This window comes from Podarcis raffonei, chromosome 11 (assembly GCF_027172205.1).
Source record: "Podarcis raffonei isolate rPodRaf1 chromosome 11, rPodRaf1.pri, whole genome shotgun sequence".
Classification (NCBI taxonomy): Eukaryota; Metazoa; Chordata; class Lepidosauria; order Squamata; family Lacertidae; genus Podarcis; species Podarcis raffonei.
In genome coordinates, this window is record NC_070612.1 from 34,961,403 (window position 1) to 34,986,628 (window position 25,226).

General features: G+C 40.7%; 1 protein-coding gene across 9 annotated transcripts in view; it reads left to right on the top strand.

Moving 5' to 3' along the window:
- Nucleotides 1–25,226, top strand: part of ADGRV1 (adhesion G protein-coupled receptor V1) — a 237,345-nt gene that overhangs the window by 19,328 nt on the left and 192,791 nt on the right. For 8 of the 9 annotated variants that reach the window (XM_053409101.1, XM_053409099.1, XM_053409103.1 and 5 more), the window contains exons 7-20: nucleotides 219–784; nucleotides 2,100–2,370; nucleotides 4,362–4,691; nucleotides 5,458–5,634; nucleotides 6,796–7,019; nucleotides 11,335–11,461; nucleotides 11,552–11,734; nucleotides 12,221–12,401; nucleotides 13,302–13,465; nucleotides 15,098–15,221; nucleotides 16,107–16,373; nucleotides 18,033–18,159; nucleotides 23,085–23,302; nucleotides 24,395–25,138. In XM_053409101.1, the coding sequence (XP_053265076.1) occupies nucleotides 219–784; nucleotides 2,100–2,370; nucleotides 4,362–4,691; nucleotides 5,458–5,634; nucleotides 6,796–7,019; nucleotides 11,335–11,461; nucleotides 11,552–11,734; nucleotides 12,221–12,401; nucleotides 13,302–13,465; nucleotides 15,098–15,221; nucleotides 16,107–16,373; nucleotides 18,033–18,159; nucleotides 23,085–23,302; nucleotides 24,395–25,138 (3,703 nt within the window). The remainder of the gene's footprint in view (nucleotides 1–218; nucleotides 785–2,099; nucleotides 2,371–4,361; nucleotides 4,692–5,457; nucleotides 5,635–6,795; nucleotides 7,020–11,334; nucleotides 11,462–11,551; nucleotides 11,735–12,220; nucleotides 12,402–13,301; nucleotides 13,466–15,097; nucleotides 15,222–16,106; nucleotides 16,374–18,032; nucleotides 18,160–23,084; nucleotides 23,303–24,394; nucleotides 25,139–25,226) is intronic. The other variant, XM_053409105.1, reaches the window with a different exon arrangement.

Here is a 25,226-nt window from a genome sequence, read left to right on the forward strand (position 1 = left end):
TGAAACTGTAAAGTGTTCCTATGATTTAAAAAGATGAATAATCTGAGTGAGGTGTGCATTTTTCTCTTAGCGCATCTATGCTTCAATGATCATTTACACCGATATTTTATAGGGTAAGGAAATGCAGGATTTCTATTTCAGTAACAAGAAATTTGTTGATTTGCACATATTTACCTTTGATTTAAGTTATTCTTAATCATTATAATTTTTTTTTCTAGATACCAGAAGATGATGAAAGATTTATTATTCATCTGAAAAGTGTAGAAGGAGGAGCTGAAATCAATACCTCAAGAAATTCTGTTGAGATTATTATTAAGAAAAATGATAGCCCGGTGCGATTCACTCAAAGTGTTTATATGGTGCATGAAGAGGACGATATACTAACAATCCCAATAGCTCGGGGTAAAGATGATGATGGAAACATAATTGGACCGGATGAACATGAAGTCTCCATTCGCTATGCTGTTGTAACTGGGAATTCAACAGCACATGCACAGCTTAACTTAGACTTTCTAGATCTACAGCCAAACACAACTATCATTTTCCCACCTTCAGTGCATGAATCTTACATAAAATTCAAAATCATTGATGATGCCATACCAGAAATTGCTGAGACATTTCATATCATGCTACTTAAGGACACTTTGCAAGGAGATGCTGTTTTAACAAACCCATCTGTTGTCCAAGTTACCATTCAGCCCAATGATAAACCTTATGGAGTATTATCTATCAACAACATCCTGTTTACTCGGCCAGTGGTTATTGACGAAGATCAAATGTTAAGGTGCCGTTTCCTTTTATTACATTGGAAGTGCTAAGGTAGATTTAGGAGAAAACTAGCTAGAATTTATCTGAGAAAACAAATTTGGGCTGGGAAAATGCTCGTATTTCCTTGTTGGTAACTTTTATCAGGGCTGTTTAGCACTGAATTATGCTTTGCCTTGCTCTTAATGAATGCCTTAAATTGAATTAGGACTAGTGCTTTGGTTAGAATTCATAGGGAACCTACACAAGTCTACAGATTCCTGCTGCAGTTGTTCTCCCTCCAGTGTGTGGAGGGCTGTAGAGGTGGATGTCGAGACACATCAGAGTGGGTGGAGCTACCACACATGTCCTTGCTCCACGTGTCATTATGTGCTGGGCACGGTGCCTGAAGAGTGCTAACGTCTGTCCATCTGCACCCTAGGTGTTCTGAATAAAGTAATGGATTGTCATGAACCCTGCAGTGCTGTCATGATTGAGCCTGGGTTGGCAGGCTTTGACTGAAGAGGAGGAGGAAATGGGATGGATGAACTGTTGGGAACCTTGGTTGGAAGAGAGATCTCCCGTTTCCACCTTCCTCTGACCTTCCTGTGGAGCACAGGGCGTTAGTGGAGGCTGGGGAGGACTTTGCTCAGCTGAGTGGGGAAACTGAGCTGGAGGCAGTGTCGACTGAACAGGGGCTGGAACAGGAGGGTTCACTTATGATACCTAGAACCAGGTGCCAGCTTTGCAGATAGGAGCAGATCCACCCACCCCATTGGAGTGCACACTTGTAGTCTTGGCTTTCCCACAAGGCGAGAAAGCCTAACCAGTTAGTCTGATATGCTTTGTCTTTAAATGCTAGTGGATGGGGCTGGGGAAATTTCTGGGGCATCTTTGTCACTTCTGCCCAGTTTTGTACTTCCTTCCCTGATCCTGAGCCGTGACTCCTGAACATGGTGTCTGCCACTGAGCCAGAACTGTTACCTGCCTGACTAAAAGTCTCTTCCTTACTTACAAGTTGGAGCTTCTGTCTGCATGTGTTGGGTAGGAGAATTTGGATCAGAAGAATAAACACCACACAGAACAATAGCCCAGGACCAGTGCAGTAGCACTGAGTGGGGAATTATGATGAACAACAAAGATCAGACAAGACACAGACACCATTCAACTTATTTGTCAAGTCAGTTTGCATAGGTAACAATAGTTTAACTCTACTCAGGAAGGGCATTTAACTCCTGCAGTGTTTATATATTGGAGTAACTTGTAGGTTCATTTGAGTGCTTCATTATAACTCTAGTGTTTCACTAGAGTTAAAATTAGAAAATTGTTTGTTAATTTATGTTTGCAACCTCTAGGTACGAAGGCATCACAGTTGTACGAAATGGTGGAACACATGGAAATGTTTCGGTTTCCTGGATTATAACCCGCAATAGCAGTGATCCTTCGCCTGTGACTGCAGACATCACTCCAGACTCGGGGGTATTGCATTTTGCTCAAGGGCAGCTGATAGCATCACTTCCTCTGAACATTGTTAATGACAATTTCCCTGAAGAGGCACAGCCATATCTGCTTAGGATTCTGGCTCATACAATAAAGGGGGGTGCGGAAGTGAGCGAACCAGCTGAGGTAGGTCTGCATTTGTTCGCCTAAAGAAATGCAAGTGTTCCAGTAAGATGCCAATTTTATCCAATTAGTATAATTATTTAAACCAATTATTTATATAATTGGTATATTCTTTATTTTACAATCCTGTCTGGCACCGTTGCTTCTCCAGTCTGTTGCTGCTGTTGATCAGCTGCATTGCATTGATACTTAAACCTTATACCTCAGTAAAATTAGCTTTCTTATTCTAGGAGTCGGTAATGGTGTCTGTGTTGGTTTCTAATAAGTTGCTCTCATTCAGAACCCCTCATTGCTAACAGTTTATTGATAACTAGGGCTAAGTCACAATGCTAGGTAGCTAATCAGATAGAATGTGCCAGCTTAAATGTCCGAATCACCTTTGCATTTGACCACTATTTTATCTAGTTCTTTCTCCTGATCTTCTTAGCTGCCAACTCATATAGTGCTACTTTATAAATCAGGAAGTCATCAGTATCACTCAGCAGCCATTTCACCCTTTCTGCCCTGTTTGAGTGTGTTCCATTCGTAATCAGGGGTTTTATAAATCGGTCTCTTGGTTCTGTATATAGCGGGCATTGCAATAAATAGTGGTACAGGTCCTCTACGCAAGGTTGCCCATACAGACAAAGTCTCTCCTTGTACTGTACTTTGCCGTACCGACCATTCACCACCGCCAAGGGCATTGATTGGAATCGTAATTCTGTAAAAGCGATTCTAAGTATGGCAAGTGGGAGATTTGTCAGATAACTAGCTCGGCTGTGCTCCATTTTGATAAGTGGGAACCATGGTGAACTTTTGGTAGAGGCAATTGTGGTTGAATCCCTTTCTGCATCAGACCTGAAGAGACAATCTCTTAAGTGCCTCTTATCCATCTTCATGATCACCTGAAGATCTTGTAATTGATATTGGGACAAGAGGCATTGGATGCCATCCTTCCAACATTTGGTCTGTTCTCATTCTGAGGTAGCTAATCATATTTGGTTACATGATGACATCAGGGCAAACAAAATAAATCCAGGAGGGTAAAGCCTTATTGTTCAGTTACACAGGGAATCCCAAGCAATCAATGTTAGTGCTGTGAATGTGGTGGCATTGCTGGTTGGATTTTGTTAAGTTACAGTCTCAGTGAGATCAAACAAAACCAACTGAGAGAGATGAGGAGATCAGGCAGTGTAAATAAATAGGCAAAACATTTTCCCAGGCACTGCTGGAAAATCCTCAGAGAGAAGCTTTTCAGTACTCCTGAAAACTTTTTTTCCTTTTTTTTTTTTGCTTTACACTACTGGAAAAGTAGTTTTGCTCAGAGCTAGCTTCCTCCCACTCATAGAGATACTATGGAATAATATTCCTGCCCAAGTTGGCATATTAGGATGATATGCTAAATTGGACAAGAGTCTGATGCCCCTGTTACCTGAAAGGGTTCAGCTCTGTCCTGAATAACTTCTGCCATTGAACTTAAGTGGCTCAGCAACCCTTTGTGGGATCCATTTGGCTGTTCCTTTCAGGACATCCTGGTGATGATGCAGTTTTTTTGATACAATTGCATGTTAGATGGATTTCCACATTATGATTCCTTTGATTAGCTAGCTGAATGTTCAAGGGTAGAATGAGTGGAGTAGCAATATGTTCTGCTTAAGACCCTCTATACTTGACCTTCCTGGTCATGTTAGCCAGTTGCTCCTTCTTATGATGAGTTGCTACAATAAGAAGCTTACTTCCAGCTGCTGACATGAGTGTGGGAAAATTCCGGGAGCACGACAAAGTTTGTCACACATCCTTTACATGGCAGTGCTGTTAGCACGAGCACTGTTAGCTACCACAAGTGGTGGGGGTCATGTAAAGTCAGTTATTTCTGTGGTTGCATTGTCTGTCTTGGGATTGATAAAAATCTCATAATCTAATCAATTCTTAGAATCGTGATCTTATAATTAATTTATTATGATTTCTAATGGTAATTTGCTCTTAACATGAATACTTTGTTGTCATTCTTGTAGCTTTTGTTCTACATTCAAGACAGTGATGATGTTTATGGTGTAATAAAGTTCTACCCTGCAGAAGATCAGAGGATAGAAAGCAGCCCCGATGGACGTTTTTTGTCTCTTAGCTTTGCAAGGCAAAAGGGAACAGTGGGAGATGTGAGACTGTCTTATACAGTCCTGTATATTCCTGCTGGGCCTGTGGATCCTGAGCGAGCTAAAGAAGGTGTTCTAAACATTTCGGGAAGAAGCACCCTCTACTTTCCAGAAGGAAGAACTAGAGAAATTATAAAAGTACCAATAAGAAATGATGCGTTTCTTCAAAATGGGGCCCATTTCTTAGTACAGGTATGTGATATGGTATAAAATTGTCATAACTTTTATGTGACACATCAGTTTAATTTCTTATTATAGCATCAATAACATGAAACATCCCCTTCATGTTACCTTATTAGGGAAGTCTAACGTTTTTCTTGGATAAACCTTATTTCTACATGCACAGTTTAGAATGAGGTTTGTGGAAAGAGGAAGTAACATAAGAACGCAATTGAAATTAAAGAAAACATTGGTAAGAAAGAAAAGATTAATTATTAACTGGGCATTTTTCAGTGCCATAGCCAGTTCAATCACCTGGTATAGCCTGAAATATAACTCTGTAAAAATATTTCTGTACATTCCAAATTCAAAGGAATACAAAATTCTTTAAAGAACTCAGCTAGGTCAAGAAAATATGTAAAGCATCAGTGGATAAAATGCCCTTTGGGAACCTCATCCACCAAACTTTCTGTTAGTCTTGCATTTCCCCATGGGACTTTGTTCTGTTTGGCTCTTTTAAAAGTATCAGCAATTGTAATAGTAACAATTGAAACCAGTTCTGCTGTGTGCTTTTTGGGGAGTTTGGATGCCCGTCCAATCCCAATCCCAGCAACCCACATTGTTATAAAATTGATAATAAAAATAAAAGTTTGGATGCTTTGTTTTTGCTCAGTTCTGAGAATGGAAGGAGCTCCTTCTGTGCTGTTACATGATCCTTCTATTTTATTAGACTCTGTCTTGATTTTAAAAAAATAAGTTGGTGGTTAAAATCTTAAAATCTTTATTCCTCTTATTGCAGCTTGAAAAAGTTGAACTGCTGAATATCACTCCTCTAGTTCCACCTGTAAGTCCTAGACTAGGTGAAATTCAAAACATCTCCTTAAGAATTACGCCTGACATTGCAAATGGAGAAATTGGCTTTATCAGCAATCTTCCAGTAATTTTACATGAGCCAGAAGATGCTGTTTTTACAGTAGTAAGTAAATCTTTCTTTAAATGTTGTTCTTGCATACTGCACATTTTCTTCAGAGAAAGTACAGGGTCTGCCTTCACTTAACACGAACTTCTGCAAGCTAGTGGAAAATAATTTATTTTGCAACACTTACTTATTCAAAATATTTCTCATGCCTTGTCATCATGGTTCTGTAATGAAGAAAAATAATCTTAACAACTCTGAATCACAGTTAAATTGAAATGTCACCATTTGTTCCCTGCAACCTATGAAGATGCTACTCAGAGGTAAGGGTCATATAGTTGTAATAAAAGTTATATTTTCCTAACTCCAGGTAAAATCAAGTACTAGATAACACGGTTCCCTCCAATTTCTCAAAAGGTTTTTTTGTTCCATGTAGAGGCTTCGTTTTTTTCTTCCTCATTCTCAGGGTACTTCAGAATTTTGCTCTGTGTGGGGTTTTAGGGTTACTTCCTTGTTGTGAGGTGGCAAAGGGGCAATGTTTTTGGTCACATCCACACCACACATTTGAAGTACTCTTATTCGACTTTTAAGAGTCATGGCTTTCTGCAAAAAGAATCCTGGGAACTGTACTTTGTTAAGGGTTTCCTAACAACTCTCAGCTCCCTTAACGAACCACACTGACCACTGTTTTCCTACCATGTAATCATTTCTCCAGCACTCTGCAGCTTCCCTTGCTGCCCACCTTCCCTTTCTTTTGAAAAAAGCCCCATGAGAGTGGTTGGTTACCTCATGATGTCTTCATCTGGGCCTTGAAATGTGGGCTCCTAGGTAGGCTACGGAGTGAAGATTGCTGGTGAGATGATTTGTAGAAAGGAAGCAATGTTACTCGCAAACATCTCTCAAAAGGAAGATGAGCATGACAAAAACTCTGCATCCCAACCATGAGGACTTCACTGATTTTTTAGTTATTTAAATCCCCCCCCCATTTTCATGTTTCATTAATTTGTGACGCACCTTACCAATATTTAAAAGATGCCATACAATTCTTTCAATGCATTTCATAGGTGCAGAATGCTGTAGAAGTTAAAAATAAATCAATCTATGTACTATTTCAGAAATGTGTTTTTAGATATTTGATATTGGCTGTAGCTTGGCATCTAGAGTTGCATATACATTCAATAAGAAAAAAAAAAACCTTACAGAACTTGGTATATATTCTAGACCTCCATTCCATTGCATCGAGATGGGACTGATGGACAAGCTACTGTCTTCTGGAGCCTGATACCCTCTGGCCTCAATCCAAAAGCTGTAACTATTGATGATATAAGCCCTTTCTCTGGCTCTGTTGTATTTTTATCTGGACAAAGTGACACAGCAATCAACCTTACTGTCAAAGCTGATGATATCCCAGAAATGAATGAGACTCTAATATTGTCATTAGACAGGTATTATTCTGCAATAATTTGTCACAACATACCCTTTTTTATATCCTGATTGTATTATTTTATGCACTGGCTAACGTTTGTACGCTTACTTGTGGGGTGGGGTGTATTGAGTAAGCCCCTTTAAGCACAGTAGAATTTATTTCTTAGTAAACATGCATAGATTATTCTGTAAATGTTCATAGACACCTTATGCATCCATGACATTTTATATGTTGAATCAGAGCCATAAATTGTTTTTTTAAAAAAAGAATTCCTTTGACTCATAGGTAATATGCAAACAGATGGCTCTATCATATTGGTTGTCCGCTGAAATTGTTTCTGCATTTCCTTTGGCAGATAACATTGCTCTGAAGGCACAATTATGCTAAATTTCCATTTCAGTTTCATGTAAAGTTATACTTCTGTCAAAATGTGCCTGTAATGATCTGGTTCTTATAATGCCAAACCATTCAAAAGTAATAGGATTGATTTTCATAGTAAGGTGTCTCAGAGACTTAACACAAGAAAAGGAGTTGAATTTCATTTATGATATTTCAACTTCTTTGCTGCTGCCTCAACAGGTATTATGTAACTTAATTCCATACAAAGTATTGCTCATGTTTCCATACATAAGTTATACTCTTCCTTTTCCAGTTAGTTCTTATACTTGGTGAGCTTCTGCACTGGGTATAAATATTAAAGTGACAACAGAGCTGATTTGTTTTCTAAAAACTAGATTTATCAACCTTAATGCTATGTCTGATATTATTTATCTGATTCTATATCACATTTAATGTACACATTGCTATAAAATTATTGTACTTTATCAAATCATTTGTTCAGAATTTGATGTTAGATCAGCAAACGTGTGGATCCTCAGGATAACAGGAAATTGGAGGCGGGGGCAGTTTCAGGGAAGGATCTTCAGGTGCTACATTCTAGAGTGATTTACATGTGATAGGCTGATTCAAACTCCCCTCCTGGAGCCGGATTGGATGGCTCTCATGGGCCAATCAGGTTGCTGCCGTCTAGAATCCTACCTTCCTATTGTTCAAGGATCCAAGCTCAAGACATAACACCAGATTGCTGGGATGGCATCTAGAATTCCAGCATGTCCCACTCATCCTGGAATTGGGGCGGTTGAGGGACATGCCTTAGCCAGTGGTCAGAGATGGTGGGAGTTGTAATCCAACAAGATCTGGCAACCCAAGGTAGAAGAACTCTAGGTTACACCATATACATTATGTATATTGCTTATCAAGAATATGAAAATGCTTGTTTTGTAATCTTGGTCTAAATCCAGCACAGGTTAGCTCACTATGGTGTCAGGTATGCTTAACTGTTTGGGATTTAGGCCCTGGTGTCTATAGTACTGTAACCAGCTTTCTGTCCCTGAGCCTCTTTTTCTGTCATCTTTCCCCCTTCAGTCAGTTTGTGGTTCATAATGCCTTTGTGAAAATGACATTCCTTATTAGTGCTGTGCTGAAACCTGTCCTCCAGTTTTTATGCTTTGATTTGCTAGTTTGCTTTTGGCAACCTCATTTATACTCAGAGGTGTACCTAGGCTCTCTTGCGCCCTTGGCAAGGAGCTGTATCGGTGCCCCCTATTCCTTCTGCCCTTGGTGAGGATCCTCCACCAAGGTACCCAGAGGAGCCTGCACACCTCACCCGGCTGCCCAGAGCAGCGAAGGAGTGGCCCAGGAAGTGTGAGGACAGGCGGGTGGGCTCATAGCCACTTGGAGCTAGATGGGGGAGGTGTGATTCGAGTGCTCCTCTGGTTCTGTGCTCTTGGCGGGGGCCAACCTAGCCAACCCCTAGGTACGTCCCTATTTATGCTATGCTATTAGAGTCCAGGCATTTATCTTTGTTCTTCCTGCTGAACTCTTTGGGAAGGGATTATGTCATCTTTGCATACAACGCTTAGCACAGGTTTTCTATGCAGAGAGTTTTTTCTGCCGAACTCCTGTGAATTTCAGTGGCAGCTTATGGAGCAGACATTGCCAAGGACAAATGCCATTCACACATGCTTGCATAACTAAGATATACAGGCAGACAGCAATTTATAATGAATCAAAGTAACTGGGGTATTAAAAATGCTATGTTAGGATCAGAGGCACTATTCCATTTCCAGCCATATCTTCTGACAAGTGGTTGGTACCGTTAAGCATTTGTTTCGAGCCAATAAAATGTTGGGCTTGGAAATGCTTTCGCCTCTTACATCATTCTTACAGTTTGATTTACTGAAAAAGCAGCCACAAATAACACTTCATGCTGTTTTAACTCCTGCCTAAATGAGGCCTTTCAAATATGTCCCCATTACAAAAATCTGAACAATGGCAACCCCTGCCCTTCTTTATCTACTCAGACAATTATTTGGGCAGCGTAGTGGGATGGCAGGTCCTGGAGGGTTGTGCATCAATGAATAAAATGGGTTTCTTTTGTCTAATTAAAAGCACTGAGTAATTACAGACGGTGCTGAATAAAATTTACTCAGCTGCTGTGTAGCCTGTATGCCTGCACAGTGCTTGGCAGTTGGCGGCTGGCTCTTGGAGCAGTGCTGGCAGCGAAGGCCTTGAATGGTCCTTGACATCCCAATTGGTCATGGGGTCATCTCCCATGAGTGGGAATTGCTGAACCTCTTGCTAGCATTAGTCAAACAAGTGAGTGCCAAGCAAGTAGAATTCCCATAAAGTGAACATTAGCTGCTGGAAAGGTGCAGGGTTTTTTAAAAAAATTTTTATCCCGCCCCACTTTTTATTTCCTCCTCTAAAGAACTCTCCTACAAAGAATCTGGCAAACAGTGGTTTTATTCCTACCCCCCACTTATTTCTCTCTGTATTGACAGGGTAGAGACAGAAAGGTTTGTCGTGTACTTTGGGTAAGTGCAGCAAGCTGTGTCTTTGTATTCAGTGAATCAGCACTTTGTTTTGGAAGTGGTTGGTCTGGACAAGACTGTGTCTCCTTTAATATTTCTTTCCTTCTGAAGCACCATGCCTATCGGACCTCCTTGGGCAATGCATGCTTCCTGTTGCTGTTTTATTTGGGAGCATGGGGTGGAGGACTGAAAACGTTCCTTTATGTAGGGCCTATGAATAATAATAAAAAGTTAGGAATGCATGGCTTGGTGTTTGATGTTTGAAGATAATGCAGAACAGTAGATTGGTTGTTCTGATTTCACCGCTGGGAAATCAGGCCTCCCAAATATGGTATAATGAAGCTGCATAATTAGAGTTAAGCAGAAATTGTTTTCATCCTCAAATAGATTGTGTGTTTTCACTGCAATGTTTAGGGAACATACATCACAACCCTATGCACATTGACTTGGAAGTAAATGCTTCCATGTTCAGGGAGAATTACTTCCATGTAAGCCGGTTTAGGATTGGGGTTTTATTGAAATAAATTGCACATATTAGTGTTGCAGCCAATTTAGATACATCATTGATCATTTAAAAACAATTAATACAAATTACCTAGGAACATAATATCTGCATCTTTATATGCTCCAGCAACTAATCAAGAGCTTAAGCATTAGTTAACATTAGTTAACGACTTCAGTTCCTGAAGTTGAGTATCACTTCAGGAACACTGAATTTGGTTAAGAATAAGATTCAGGTTTAGTGTGTGTATGCACAGAAACCCTTGCATTGAAGCCATTTTAAAGGATTCTCATTGGCAGTGTGAGCTCTTGAAATCAGATCTGCTTGTTGGGTAGATTTGCAGCACAGGAAACAATCAAGGGGCAAAATGTCGTCTCAGATGAAGTTGGAAACAAAATATTTACTTTCAACAACTTTTCATAGCAAATGTTATTGGAAAGTTTGTTACATGTTAGCAGGACACTAAAACCTGTTCTTCAGTGCTTTCAAATCCAGCAGTGCTTTTAAAAGCTTATCATCCAGTACTCTTGTATGTCACTGTGTTTTATTGTCTTTCTCTGTGTGAAGTGTGCACGTTTAATCTTTTTTTGGAAAAAAAATCTAGGCAAATATAAATAAAATATAGTCTGTGCAGAAAGACTTTGTTCATTCTTTGTTTAAGTACAGCTTTTGTATACCACTTTTCGACATTCATTCATAAAGTGGTTTTACGATACAAAAATATGAATGCAAAAATAATCATCAGTCAAAGGCGATATAATAAAAGAATAACAAAGTGAATAATATATTCAATCCATTAGCAAATAAAATGTGTGTTTGCTCCAGAAAGGGAGCCAGTGATGGGGCCAAATGTACCTTCAGTGGGGGGGGGGGTATTTCAGAATAACATGGTTGTTGTTGGTGGATTTAATGCTTAACTAACTTGCTGGTTAAAAGCATCTTTGGAATTATTTCTTCAGGGTGAATGTGGAAAATCAGATCCTGAAATCTGGCTATATTAGCCGTGAAGTGGTTATTCTGGAAAATGATGATCCTGGAGGAGTGTTTGAATTTTCTTTATCTTCAAGAGGGCCGTACAGGATAAAAGTAAGTGCTCAGAAACTAAACCCCTTCCATGATGGAACCCACACCAAATAAGAATACTCAATTTTTTTGGATTTTTGATTTGTTTTAAAGGAAGGAGAATCCGTTGAACTTCAGATTGTCCGGTCCAGGGGAGCCCTCATCAAGCAATTTCTACGTTATACTGTAGAACCAAGAGACAGCGAGTTCTATGGAAGTACAGGAATCCTGGAGTTTAAGCCTGGAGAAAGAGAAATTAAAATTACGTTGCTAACAAAGATGGATGGGATTCCAGAGGTAAAGAGAGGCAGAAAGAATTCCTCATGCCTAACTTGGAATAATAAAGGATGCACTTCTGACATTTAGAATCTAAAACATCCCCCTGAACTGATTGGATTTTTGGTGGGTTATGCAGTGTTGAAAATGCTACCCTTGCCCTAAGAATGAAATAACCATGGCCACTTTGTGTTGAGATGGAGGAGGAAATGTTATGTTTCCGTTTCCTGATTCTTTTTTGTTTTCATGCGTCTGTAAGTTTAAATGAGTAAGCTATATTCCATGCTCTCAAACACTAGTCATCTACAGAGGGCAGATTTATCATTTTCCATTTGTGTCTAATAGACAGTTGTGCTACTGTTAAAATATGAGTTGCACTTTCCACATCCTGAGGTAACATTTGCTAAATTTTATTTTATGCTGGCTGATCGATAAATTTGGACTGGTCTCTTGATTGCTATGAGTGTTGCCAGACCATATTGTTCTGATTTGGTTTCCCTGTTTTAGTTGGATGAATTTTACTCAGTGGTTCTCAGTAGCCACGGTGAGCTGCCAAGTAAACTGGGAAATGCCACAGTTGTCAACATAACAATCTTGAAGAATGATGATCCCCATGGAATAATTCAGTTTGCTGAGGATGGATTAACAATAACAATAAATGAAAGCAAAGGCAGAGACTTCTATGCTGGTAATTCCTTACTGCTCTGTTGTAGGTTAGCTCATATTAAGTCTTGCCATTTTATCATAAATTTTGTAACTTACTGTCTCTCAAGACTCCTTCACCTGATACCCCTCATAGTACAGATGCTGCTGCCACAGAGTTCCTTCCTATACTGTAAAATCTGGAGCCCAGGTAACAGAGGACTCCACTCTGTGGCTCTTCCACATGGCAATATTTGTCTACCTGAAGTGTGAGGAAGGTGACACAGGTATGATGAGCCATAGTCTCCGCCCCCATCGTTCTGCCCGGACACTGAGGTCCAGCTCCGAGGGCCTTCTGGCAGTTCCCTCACTGCAAGAAGCAAAGCTACAGGGAACCAGGCAGAGGGCCTTCTCGGTAGTGGCGCCTGCCCTGTGGAACGCCCTCCCATCAGATGTCAAAGAGATAAACAACTATCTGACATTTAGAAGACATCTGAAGGCAGCCCTGTTCAGGGAAGTTTTTAATGTGTGACATTTTAATGTATTTTTAATCTTTGTTGGAAGCCGCCCAGAGTGGCTGGGGAAACTCAGCCAGATGGGCAGGGTACAAATAATAAATTGTTGTTGTTGTTGTTGTGTGTTACTGTTTTAACATAGCTCAAGATTTCTCATCTGGGACCTTCATGACATGAGAAGTGATGCTGCAGCAGATGCCATAGCACAGTTCTCTGCTGCTGCAACAACAGCAATAATGGTGGCTTGCTATTTATTGAGCTTGCAATAAGCAGCATTCTTCCTTGGGATGAATATCTGTAAATGCGTATATGCTTCTTTCATAGTTACAGATACTTGTCTTTTAAAACTGTTTTTTCTTTGAGTTTTTCTACTCTGTCTTTGAATCTCTTAATGCTGTACATTTACCAAATAATGCATTTGTGTTTCAAAGCGGTGTTCAGAGTCTTGCGAAGCCAAGGAACTTTTGGCAATGTAACTGTGTCTTGGGCAACTTACCCAGCTTCTACAAAAGACATCTTCCCAGAGCAAGGGACAGTTTTCTTTGGAAATGAAGAATTTTCAAAAAATATCACCGTATATTCAGTGCCTGATGAGGTAAACACTTTTATGCAAGTAACTTTTTTATTATTATTAAATTAGTTTTCCAGTTTAATATTCAACATTTTCAACACATATAGAAAAAAGAATTAGTCAAAGAATCCCCCAAACCCCTCCCCCACTCCCCGTGACTTCCCCCAACTTCCCCCTCTGGTTCATTCAACAATCACTGCTTCTGCTTCATTTATTTTCCTTATTTTGTAGTCTTATCCAATTGCTCTTATATTCTTCACCTTTTTATATCATATCTTCTTACATATTATATTTTACCTTAATTCATTTTAAAATTGCTCTTTCTTATATTTTACATGTTATCCTTGTTGTAACCGTTACTCAACCCCTGCCAATGAGTCCATTTCTTTACAGTATTTCTGTAAATCCAATATCAGTGGTTCCCAGTCCTTTTAAAAGTCTCTATTGTCATTGTTTCTGAGTGTTCCCATGAGTTTCGCCAGTTCTGCATATTCCATCAGTTTAGTTTGCCATTCTTCTTTTGTTGGTATTTTGGCGTCTTTCCATTTTTGGGCTAGGAGAATCCTGGCCGCCGTTGTAGCCTACATAAATAGCTTCTTCCACTCTTTTGGCAGCTCCAGCCCTGTAATGCCTAACAAGAAAAAAAGCTTCTGGCTTTTTAACAAAAGTTGCTTTAAACATCTTCTTCAATTCATTACATATCATTTCCCAATAATTTTTGATTGCTTTGCAACTCCACCACATATGATAAAATGTGCCATCTCATTCTTTACATTTCCAAAATTTGTTAGAGCTTGTTCTATACATCTTAGCAAGTTTAACAGGGGTCATATACCATTGGTACATCATGCAATTCTGTTTCAGAGTTATACAGTCGGTAAATTTTAGATCCACATTCCATAATTTTTCCCAATCTTCCATTTGTGTATTATGTCCTATGTCTTGTGCCCATTTAATCATTACGGATTTAACTCTTAGTTTCCCATTCTAGCAACCATCTATACATCTATCTTCAGTTTGAGAGCCTCAACTTTCTTTCTTTTATGTAAATATATGAAATGATCACCTCCAAGCTACTGGAAAATTATCATAGTAGGGAAATACCATCGAAAGTGGCAAACATCAGCAGTTTTAAGCTCCACTGATTTAAATGGGGAAAGTTTTAAGTTCAAACATACCCATTGTTATGCTGAGAGCCAGTGTGGTGTAGTGCTCAAGAGTGGTAGTCTTGTAATCTGGTGAACCGGGTTTGCGTCCCCGCTCCTCCACATGCAGCTGCTGGATGACCTTGGGCTAGTCACACTTATTTGAAGTCTCTCAGCCCCACTCACCTCACAGAGTGTTTGTTGTGCGGGAGGAAGGGAAAGGAGAATGTTAGGTGCTTTGAGACTCCTTAAGGTAGTGATAAAGCAGGATATCAAATCCAAACTCCTCTTCTTCTTCTTCTGATTATAGTGTATCAAACTAGCTAATCTAGGATATATATTTATAACTTACGGTAGATCTCATTATTCTGCATTCATTATTCTGTTTGTTTTAATATTCCCATTATTCTACAGTTGTGTTCCATGATTTGCAAGAGTTAATGTTTGGCAACTTTGTTTTAATTATACAGCATTTAGAGGTAACATACATTAACTTTTTATATTTTTTCAGATACCTGAAGAAATCGAGGTATTCATCCTTAGTCTTTTCAATGCCACAGGGGGTGCTAGAATTGGAAATATAACCACTGCAACCTTGCAGATTACAAAAAATGACGACCCAATTTATTTTGCTGGTGAGAGATCTTCAGTGTAGCTTATATTGAGTGATGGATCTAAAAAAAGATAAATAGGAGTGGCACAATCTGCTTGGCTTTCTCTTAATTTGTGATCTCCTATGTGCTCATTTTATTTTATTTATTTATTGCATTTATAGCCTACCTTTTGGCAGCATGGTATGTCAGATCATGGTTTGTAAAGGAGCATCCAAACCAGGATATCAAACCACAGTGTGTATTAGATGTGGTTTGACATTATTTCTTAGTTTGAAAACCATTGACAAATGGAAATTTGGACCATTGCTCCATCTCAAGAGGGTCTGAGCCATGGGAGGAGGAATGAACTTATGAAGCTGATAACTGAACAGAGGGGAAATGAAAGCAATAATGGTATTACTGTTGTACATTTCAGAATTCATACCATATTGTTGGGTCCTTAACTATGGTTAGCATAAACCATGGTTTGGTGTGATGTCTGCATTGTGCCACTGTAGTCTCAGTTGATTAGAGCATGGTGCTGATAATGCCAAGGTTGCAGGTTTGATCCCCGAACTGGACAGCTGAATATTCCTGCATTTCAGGGGTTTGGACTAGATGATCCTTAGAATCCTTTCCAACTCTATAATTCTATGATTTTACTGTAAGCCATTTAGAGCATTCCAAACCCCGAAGGTATAAATATAATGATGGCAGTAAATCTTTGCCTGGAAGCTTATTAATGTGCTATGCTCTTCTCCTAATTTGTAAGGTAACAGTGGAGTGGAGACATTCAGTACTATGAAACGTGTATCTCATTATAAAGTAGATTTTTTCTCTCTTTTCTGGAAACAATATTTGCAAAGGAAGGTTACAATTCTGTTGTATTGATTTCTCTTTCTTTTGCACACTGTATATGTATTTCAGATCCCGTTGTTGTGAAGGCTCATGAAGGTGGCATTGCTAATTTTGTAGTCATAAGGAATGGCTCGGATGTTGATGCCGTTTCGGTTTCATACGCCACTGTTAATGGAGGAGCCACTGCTGAAGAGGGAGACTTTATGCCTAGCGAAAAGAGTGGTGTGCTTTTTTTTGATGTTGGAATACAAGAACAAAACATAACCGTGTTTATCAACGATGACGATACCCCTGAGTCGGATGAGACTTTTTATATCATTCTCTTCAACTCAACAGGTTCAAATGATTATTTGATCTCTATGTAAACTAAGCAGCTGCTGCATTTCTGATGTTGCTTTTCTCATTTCGTGAATGATATTTTGGGGGAGCTGATTAGGGTATTCCCATGCTTCTTCACATTAAAGCATCCTTTTTATACCCTTGTGAAATGTGCAGTATGCCTGCATCCATGCAATTGGGGCTGGTTGTAATATTGCTGGATTAGAAGCAAAACAAAAACACCCAGCTGATTTGTTTTGTGACTGACTTTTATAGAGCTAATTTGGCTTTCATTATTTGTGTTGGATATTAAAACAACCAATATATATGTAAATAACCCCCAGCCTTACATATATAGAACAAAAGAGAAAAAAGATAGGCATAAGTGGCTAGGTACAAATTTACACGGGGTTAAGTACAAATGTGTCATTGTGCTGTGCAATATATTTGATGTTTTTATTGTTGTATATAAACTTCATGGCAGCCATAAAGTTGTGCTCTATAATAGTCGGTTCTTTCATCCTGTTATCTTAAACAGCTCAGGCTGTGATCTAGAAGACTTCAGCCATACTGGGTTCACTTCCTTGGCTCTAAAGTAATATATATATATATATATATATATATATATATATATATATATATATATAAATACATACATACATACATACAAGCTCCATTTACCACTTAGGCTCCCAGTGTCAGGTATGCTAATAGCCATCATCCTATCTATTTAGACTTCTAGGTAGTTACTCATGAACAGAGCCCATTTACTCCAGTGTACATGATCGCATGCTGTTTTCAAAGGCTACCTTAGCTTTTTTCTTTTAGACCCTGCTTGGGCAACCTCTGTGTGAGCAGTGGAGGAACAAGACTATGTCTTCCTGCCATGGCTACCAGATGTGCCTGCCTACCTTGGGATGCCCCATAAAAGCAATGTATGGGCATAACATTTGCATAAAACAAGGGGGGAGCTGCCTTCAGCCTGAGGTCCCCATTCCCTTACTGGCAACCTTCCAAGGTCCACATGCCAGCTATGGGCAGTCAGAAGCAAAAGCTGGTGGGACAAAAGATAGAGCAGGCTACACTCCTCTCACAAAAGTCAGAAGTTTCTACACTCCCACCCCATCTGCACATCCTCCAGGCAGACAAGAGGCATTATCACAGTTCACATCCAGCCAGACAAAATCATTTGAGGAGAGTACAGAGCTGGGCTGTTGATGGGCATGGTCTGGGGAGAGATGGTGTGGCCCAGGGAGAGTTATGAGAGCCAGATAGACCTGATTGGCTTGACGTTCTCCATCCCAGGCATACAGTCTTCTACACACATATAATCCAACACATATCAACCAGAACTTCACATCCCACATATGCAAAAATCCGTGAAGCAAACCTCTTAATTCAGGCCTGCGTGAGATGGATTTTATGCACACAGACCATATGCAGATAAAATTCCCACATATATGTCTAGCAGGACCAAGCTTGAGTGTGTGTGTTGGGGAAAAGCATGCTGTCCCTTTTACAACATACAAAGGGAGAAGGTTGTCTGAATTAGATGGCAGATATACAGAATCTTGGATCTAGAAAAAAACATTAGGCTAGGGTATGGAATCCCCCCCCCCCCCGATATTATGCTGTTTGCTTTTAGCATTATCTTTAAACAAAAAAATTGTTGCTTAGGAGACACAGTGGTCTACGGATCTGGAATGGCAACAGTAATAATTGAAGCAAATGATGACCCAAATGGCATCTTCTCATTGGAGCGTACAGACAAAGCAGTAGAAGAAGGCAAGACCAATGATTTTTTGTAAGTAACACTCAACTAAATGCAGCTTGTCACTTCAGTAAATATCTTGGATCACACTTTCCTGGAATCAATTCAGTCTTACTCGTCCTTGCGACAGGAAGGTTTTAAGCAATCAGAAGTGCTTCAGAAGGTGCTTCTATGTCAAAAATTGCACAAGGGGAAAGTTTTTAATATTTGCATAGTTTTAGAAGGAGTTTAACACGTGACTATTTGTATATATGGACCTCTCTTGGAAACAATTCCCTTCTACATTATTATTTTTTATGAGACAATATGATCTGTCAGGGCTGTACCCTTGGGAAAAAATGGAGTCTCCCTTCTGGCATGTGTAAAGGAAAATCCAAGTGTGATAACATGCACTGCTTTGTAGAAAGGAAATTATAAGAAGCTATAAAGTAATTTATGAAAGTAAATATGCTGAACAGAGTAGATAGTGGGAATCCCTTTCCAAGATGGCCAGCTGAATTGGCAGATCAAGATAATAATGCTATTTCTAAAAATGTTCAAATGGCAACTTTGAATTCTGAATGAGCATGTAAATAAAAGTTAAGAATTATAAATAAAAGTGGGAATCATGCTGCTGACCCTCCAGATATTGTTGGAGTTGGAGGGAGGGGGCAGCACGTTGACAAAAACTGTTAGGGCGTCTAGCAAGTCGTGTTCGGTGGAAATACTTGCTTTGAAAATTTACCTCAAATGATTCTTTTAGTTATATAAAGCTTCTGATGTTTGTTTTCTTTTCTGAATATTTGTGTTAATCCTGAAAGGATTTGGGGAAAGAAAATCAAAACCTGCTTGGCTTGAAAGGACTTTCTGCAGGCTATTATTGGTGCTCATTCATGAATGTACCCAGGTCCAGCAGGGTTTAAAAAGTTATTTTTGTTTGACTGATGACCCTTGTTATGCTGCCAATTAACTCGGCAGGAGGTGTAGAATCCGTTGACACTCTTACAAGTGGATTGGTAGGCCATAGAGATAATCTAGTGAAACTCCAGTAATGATTCTGGTCTAAATAGCTGTGAAGAGGATTTTCCCTGTGGTGTTTATTTCTCCCCAAAAGTTGCTGCTGATTTCTCTCCTCCCCCCTCCCCCCAAAAAAGAGAGAAAGCTTTTTCTTTATTTAGAATATGACTAAAGCTTTTTGAATGGCCTGGCTGTGAGTTGAGAGAATTTTCTTAAATTGGTGAATTATTATCTCAGTATTCTCAAAACATAGCACTCTGTGAGTAAACAAGCCTTTGTTAAACACAGTTGTCGAGTTGAAAAAAGAAATGTGGGGGCACAGTGTGCCCTGTAGCAAAAGGGACCTTGGCTATTTCTTGTGACTACTTCAGAGTTTTCCTGTGAAAGAAATTCACTAGGCACCTTTTCCCAAAGCTGGACTGTTACGATTAAGTAAGCTTCCCAGATGCCTTACCTCATTCTATCGTGGCTCCATTTCAACTTTTCAGTGAGTTAATGGAGCGTTATTGTTCCCAAATTAATTAATTACTAAAGCCTTGTTATTGCACATGGTACAGAGGGAGGCAGAATGCCTCTGAATACTGTTTGCCGGGAACTGCAGGTGGGAAGACTGCTGTTGCACCAGGTCCTGCTTCTGGGCTTTTCATAGACACTTGTTGGCTGCTGTGAAAACAAAATGCTGGACTGGATAGGCCTTTGGCTTGATCCAGAAGACCTCTTCTTATGTTCTTAATAATATATTATATGCAGTGCCAGATTTATGTATAAGCTAAACAACCTATAGCTTAGGGCCCCACTCTCTTGGGGGGCCCCCAAAAAAATAAAGAAAAAGAAACATGGATGTACATTTCCAAAATATAAGATAAAAAACAAATAAAATAAAACCTACACACAGCAACAGTGTTTTGTGCTGTGCACGCTCCTATGATGTAAGAAATGGGCCCCACTGCTAGCCTGCTACCTAAAATATCACTGGTTTGCTCATTTCTAACAGCGACAATTTGTTGTTGACAAACAACATCTGGACATATAGAGGGCCCCATTACCTTCAGTAGCTTAGGGACTCATCAAACCTAAATCCGGCCCTGATTATATGTGCCTTGGATGTCAGCTAATGAAAAATATAGAAGATAGAACTATTGTTCGCAGAAACTTATGACAGTGTTAATCTTTGTGGACAATACGATGTATACACAAGAGCAAAGGCTTTTGCAGTGAGAACATTGTCATCGCCATCTCTGTCTATGCAGCAGAAATGTGCTCCACTTAACCGTGGGGAGGAGTTGTGGTGGACCATGTGGCTACCCACTCTCTTCTGGGGGCAGGGGACAAAGTCCTGCATTGCCCGGAGGATCCCGGCCATGCCATCAATCAGCCAACCAATCCGCTGCCTGGGGGGCGTGGCCAGGACCCATTTAAGCAGAGATGCAAGCCGGAGAGCTTTCTCTTGGCTTGCTTCCTCAATCTGGACCATTTGTGCGTTTGCTGCTCCCGCTCCACGGCGCTTGCTGTCCTCTTTACGTCGCGCTTGCTGTCTCGTCTGCCACTGCTCTTGGGGCTTCTTTCGTAGACCGAGGACGACCCCGCTAAGCTGCCTCTGTCCCTCCGTGGAATTGCCTCCTGCCTCGGAGTGTGGTATCATTTATTTGTGTGTGTGCATGATGGGGGTGGGGAGGCCACCACCTGCCCCTCCAAGCTTAAGGGTATTCTGTTAAAGGAATCTGGGGGTGTGGCTCTTGTCCGAAGCCCGGGCTGGGGCTAGGCCATGCCACAACCGCTTCGGGAACCCTGGTGGAGCTCGAGTTGGTTTGCATCAATGGGGCTCCCCCTTCTGGTGGTTTACCCTTACCGGATTCCCTGTGCAATGGGCAGGAGTCAAATATGGTCGAGTCTATTCAATACCTAAGCCAATACCACTCACATTCTGTAGCCAATAAAGTTGTGGCCAAAATTTGCCCAATAACATTAACCAAATATCTGTGGGCTGGTGTTTTTTATTCATCATCAAGGGGGTGGTTACGGGGTCTTGACACGCAAGTTCATGGACAGAGCAGCCTTCAGAACTGAAGTGAAGACCTAAGTTGTGTGGGAGATGTCTCTGAACATTTGAGTTCCTCCTGCACATTGAAAGGAGCCATTTGTAAACAACCGTATCTTGGTTTAATACATATTGCCTGTAGTTAGTTTATTTCCTGCCACTCTCAATAGAAATTTTATTCTACTTGTAATAACAAGATTCAGTGATGTTGTTACTTGTCTGATTCATTCTGGATAATTAGTGCTTTTGAGCCTATCTTGCCAAGCAGCCAGTGACTGACAGAACAAATCTTCTGCTCTATGTTTAGTTAACTTGGGCTGTAATCCTGCACCTTGCACAAGCAGAGTAAAGTGCAGATTAGCCTTTCTTAAAAAGCCAATAGTATTGCTTCCTCATTAAGCTGCCTTTACACAGCATGCTGAGAGCAGAAATGGACAAATATATCAAATTCTGTTCTCTGTAATTATGTTATCACATGATTAACAGGCAGTTTGCCCTGCCTACCTGTCAAAATGCATCCTGTGGGGCTTGCAAAAGTGATGGGGGGGGGAAGGAGGAATACGGGCAGCAGCTCCCATGCTCTGCCTTTGCTTACAAAACACACCCTTCTTTTCCCTCTGCTATATCAAATGGGAAGGAAGGAAGGAAGGAAGGTAGGTAGGTGCATTTTTCCAGCAAAGGGAGGAGACTTCTCCTGCATACCACTAATGCTTGCAAATGTCTGCCTTGGCCGAGCATAAAGGTAAAGGGACCCCTGACCATTAGGTCCAGTCGCGAACGACTCTGGGGTTGCGGCGTTCATCTCGCTTTACTGGCCGAGCGAGCTGGTGTACAGCTTCTGGGTCATGTGGCTAGCATGACTAAGATGCTTCTGGCGAACCAGAGCAGTGCACTGAAACGTCATTTACCTTCCTGCCGGAGCGGTACCTATTTATCTACTTGGACTTTGACGTGCTTTCGAACTGCTAGGTTGTCAGGAGCACGGACTGAGCAACAGGAGCTCACCCCGCCGCGGGGATTCAAACCGCCAACCTTCTGATCGGCAAGCCCAGGCTCTGTTGTTTAGACTGCAGCACCTGATCCTAATAGAACACAAAGCCAAACCCTGCCCATCAGCTGACAAGTGGAAGCCTAAACCCTGTTTTGGCTGCAAGACCTGTTTGTGCATCCAAGGCAGAATTGAAATCCTGCCCTCCTGCCCATCAGCTGGCATTGCAAGTCACACCAGCTGATTGTCAAGTGGGTGTGATTTGTGTAAAATGACATTGTTAATTTGGAGCTTATGGCAGGCCAAGATTGGCCACACCCCTACTACGGAGAGTCTATTTACTGCTTGTTTTGCACATTCAATGAAGGTGTCCTATGGCTGCTTGCCCATTCCCTGTGCAACACTTAAGATTTTCTATGTGAGTCCTATATTTTGATTATGGCTCCTGATAATGGTCAGAGTCCACTTAGCTAGTTCTGTGCACCCCAGAGTGCAATGGGTTGCAAATTTTATCAGATGGCATGCCGTGTGTGTGTGTCTGTGTGCTGTGCTCAAGGAAACAAATTTAAAAAGCCTTCACTGGAAGAGCCCAGATTGCCTCTTGAGCATAGATAAAGTAGGTATTTGGATATCAGCCAGGATTTTTATGATAATGCTTTATCTAATTTAGTATGAACATGAGCCTCAATAGGAACTAAAAGGAGTGAAATGACACCCTCCTTGTTTGCACTGCATCGAAGATGTCTTTTAGGACTGGGCTGCAAATGCAGATAAAAAAACCTGGGTGTTCTTTGCTTCCTTCCCAAGAAGGTATTGTAGATGGATTACGTGGAGAAACATGAAATGCATTCATACTATATCTGTATTTTTGTTGTTGTTGTTCTTGATGCTACCTGTCTGAGAAATGACTCTTGTTTGTGTCCATCTACTGCACAGGGTTCTGAGACACAGAGGCCACTTTGGCAATGTTTCCTTGGCATGGCAGCTGTTTGAAAATGATTCTGCTTTGGACCCAGGAGAAGAGTTTTATCAAGTCTGTGGGGTTGTCTGGTTCTTGGATGGCCAGCAATCACGGCCTATAACTCTCCATGCCATTCCAGACAAAATCCCCGAATTCAATGAATTTTACACGCTAAAGCTGGTGAATGCTTCAGGTACATTGGGAACGGGGGGGGGGGGGCGGGGTCCCCTTGTCCAAATCTGAAGAAACAGCACAGAAGTGTTGGCTTACATAGTTACCATGGGGAAAGGCCATAGCTCAATGATAGAGCATCTGCTTCTCAAGCAGAAGACATCTACAGATGGAGAGAACCCTGCCTGAAACCCTGGAGGTCCACTGAAAGTCATTGTGTAGACAGTACTGAGCTAGATAGAAAACAAGACCAATTGTTTATTATTTTTAAAATGCTCCACATTCCAGGGAACACTACTAGAGAAAATGATAATCAAATGATAAAACCAGCAGTGATTAGTGGGGGGTGGGCATGCCGTCTTCTTGGCAGATTCACTGAGCTTGTCCAAGAAGGATGGCATCAAGGCTGAGGGAGCTGCAGGTTGCTGGCTTCCCCATAGGTACACTCTGCCAACCCAGAGCTCCCCCAGCCTTGCTGCTGCTCTGCTCCTGATCAGCACAGTGCTGCTGCCAGGAGGATGCCACTGCTACACAGACCCCTCATGAACTACTGCCAGTTCAATTCTGCTGATTAGCCACTATTAGTTGCTACAATTCTTTCAGTTGTCTTTTTAAAAAAATAAAATAAAAGAGAAAGAGAACCTGCCCAAGTGACGCTGACACAAAAACCTCACACATATACCAATTTGGGGAAAAAGGAAAATTAATAAACAAATTTACCACCCACCCTCTCCCCACCACTCTCTCCTCCAACCTTTTTTCGCCTTCAGCCCTATGCCATATACAACATTGTCTTACACTGAATGTAGCTAAGAGACTCTATGATCTCAAAAAAGTAACAGTGCATTTTTTTTGTAATTCAAGAAAATCTTTAATAAAAAATATTTCAAAAAAACCCCTTTTGGCTGGGAAAGGTGTAGTTTTGTAGCCAAATGAAGAGTCGGGTTCAAATCCCCACTCATCTGTGAATTTCACTGGGTGATAAAATATGTGAGGGATGAAGATTATGGGTGCTGTTCTGAGCTCCTTCGTAGAAGGATAGGATTTAGAAAGAAATGTAAATAATTATGAAATTAATAAAGAATTTTGTTAAACTTTTATTTTAATATTTCAGGTGGTTTCCCAGGTCCTGGTGGTCAGTTAGCTGAAACCAACCTTTCTGTCACTGTGATGATCCCATTCAATGACGATCCCTTTGGAGTCTTTATCCTAGATCCCAAAAGCCAGGAGAGGGAGATAGCAGAAGATGTACTGTCTGAAGATGATATGTCCCACATTACCAACTTTACAGTTTTGAGGCAGCAGGGAACGTTTGGAGATGTCCGGATTGGCTGGGAAATAGTATCCAGTACATTCAAAGAAGGGTTACCTCCGATGATTGATTGCTTGTTGCTGGGAAGGTTTTCAAATGTGGTGCAGTCACAGCCTCACATGCGACGTCATCACACTGGAACAGATGCTTTATTTTTTAGTGGTGAAGAGGATGCCTATGGGGTCATCGAACCCGAGTTCCACGTCAGTAAGAACAGAACGCTTGCCAAATTCACATTTTCAGCATGGGTGATTCCTAGTGCCAATAGTGATGGATTTCTCCTGGCGAAGGACGATGGCAGTGGGACAATGTATTACGGAGTGAAAATCCACACAAATGAATCTCATGTTTCTGTAAGGCTTCATTACATGCCACAGCCATCAAACATGACATATGTGGCTAAGATCACGGTCATGAAATACTTAGAGGAAAACATTTGGCTCCACCTTCTGATTACACTGGATGATGGCATAATTGAGTTTTTCATTGATGGAAGTCCTGTGCCTGGAGGCATCAAGAGCCTCAAAGGAGAAGCAATTGCTGATGGTAAGCAATATGTCATGTATCAACCTTTCTCTTTTATATCTGGAATTTGACAGGTCCAAACTCCATTCAGAAAAAAAACACATATTCC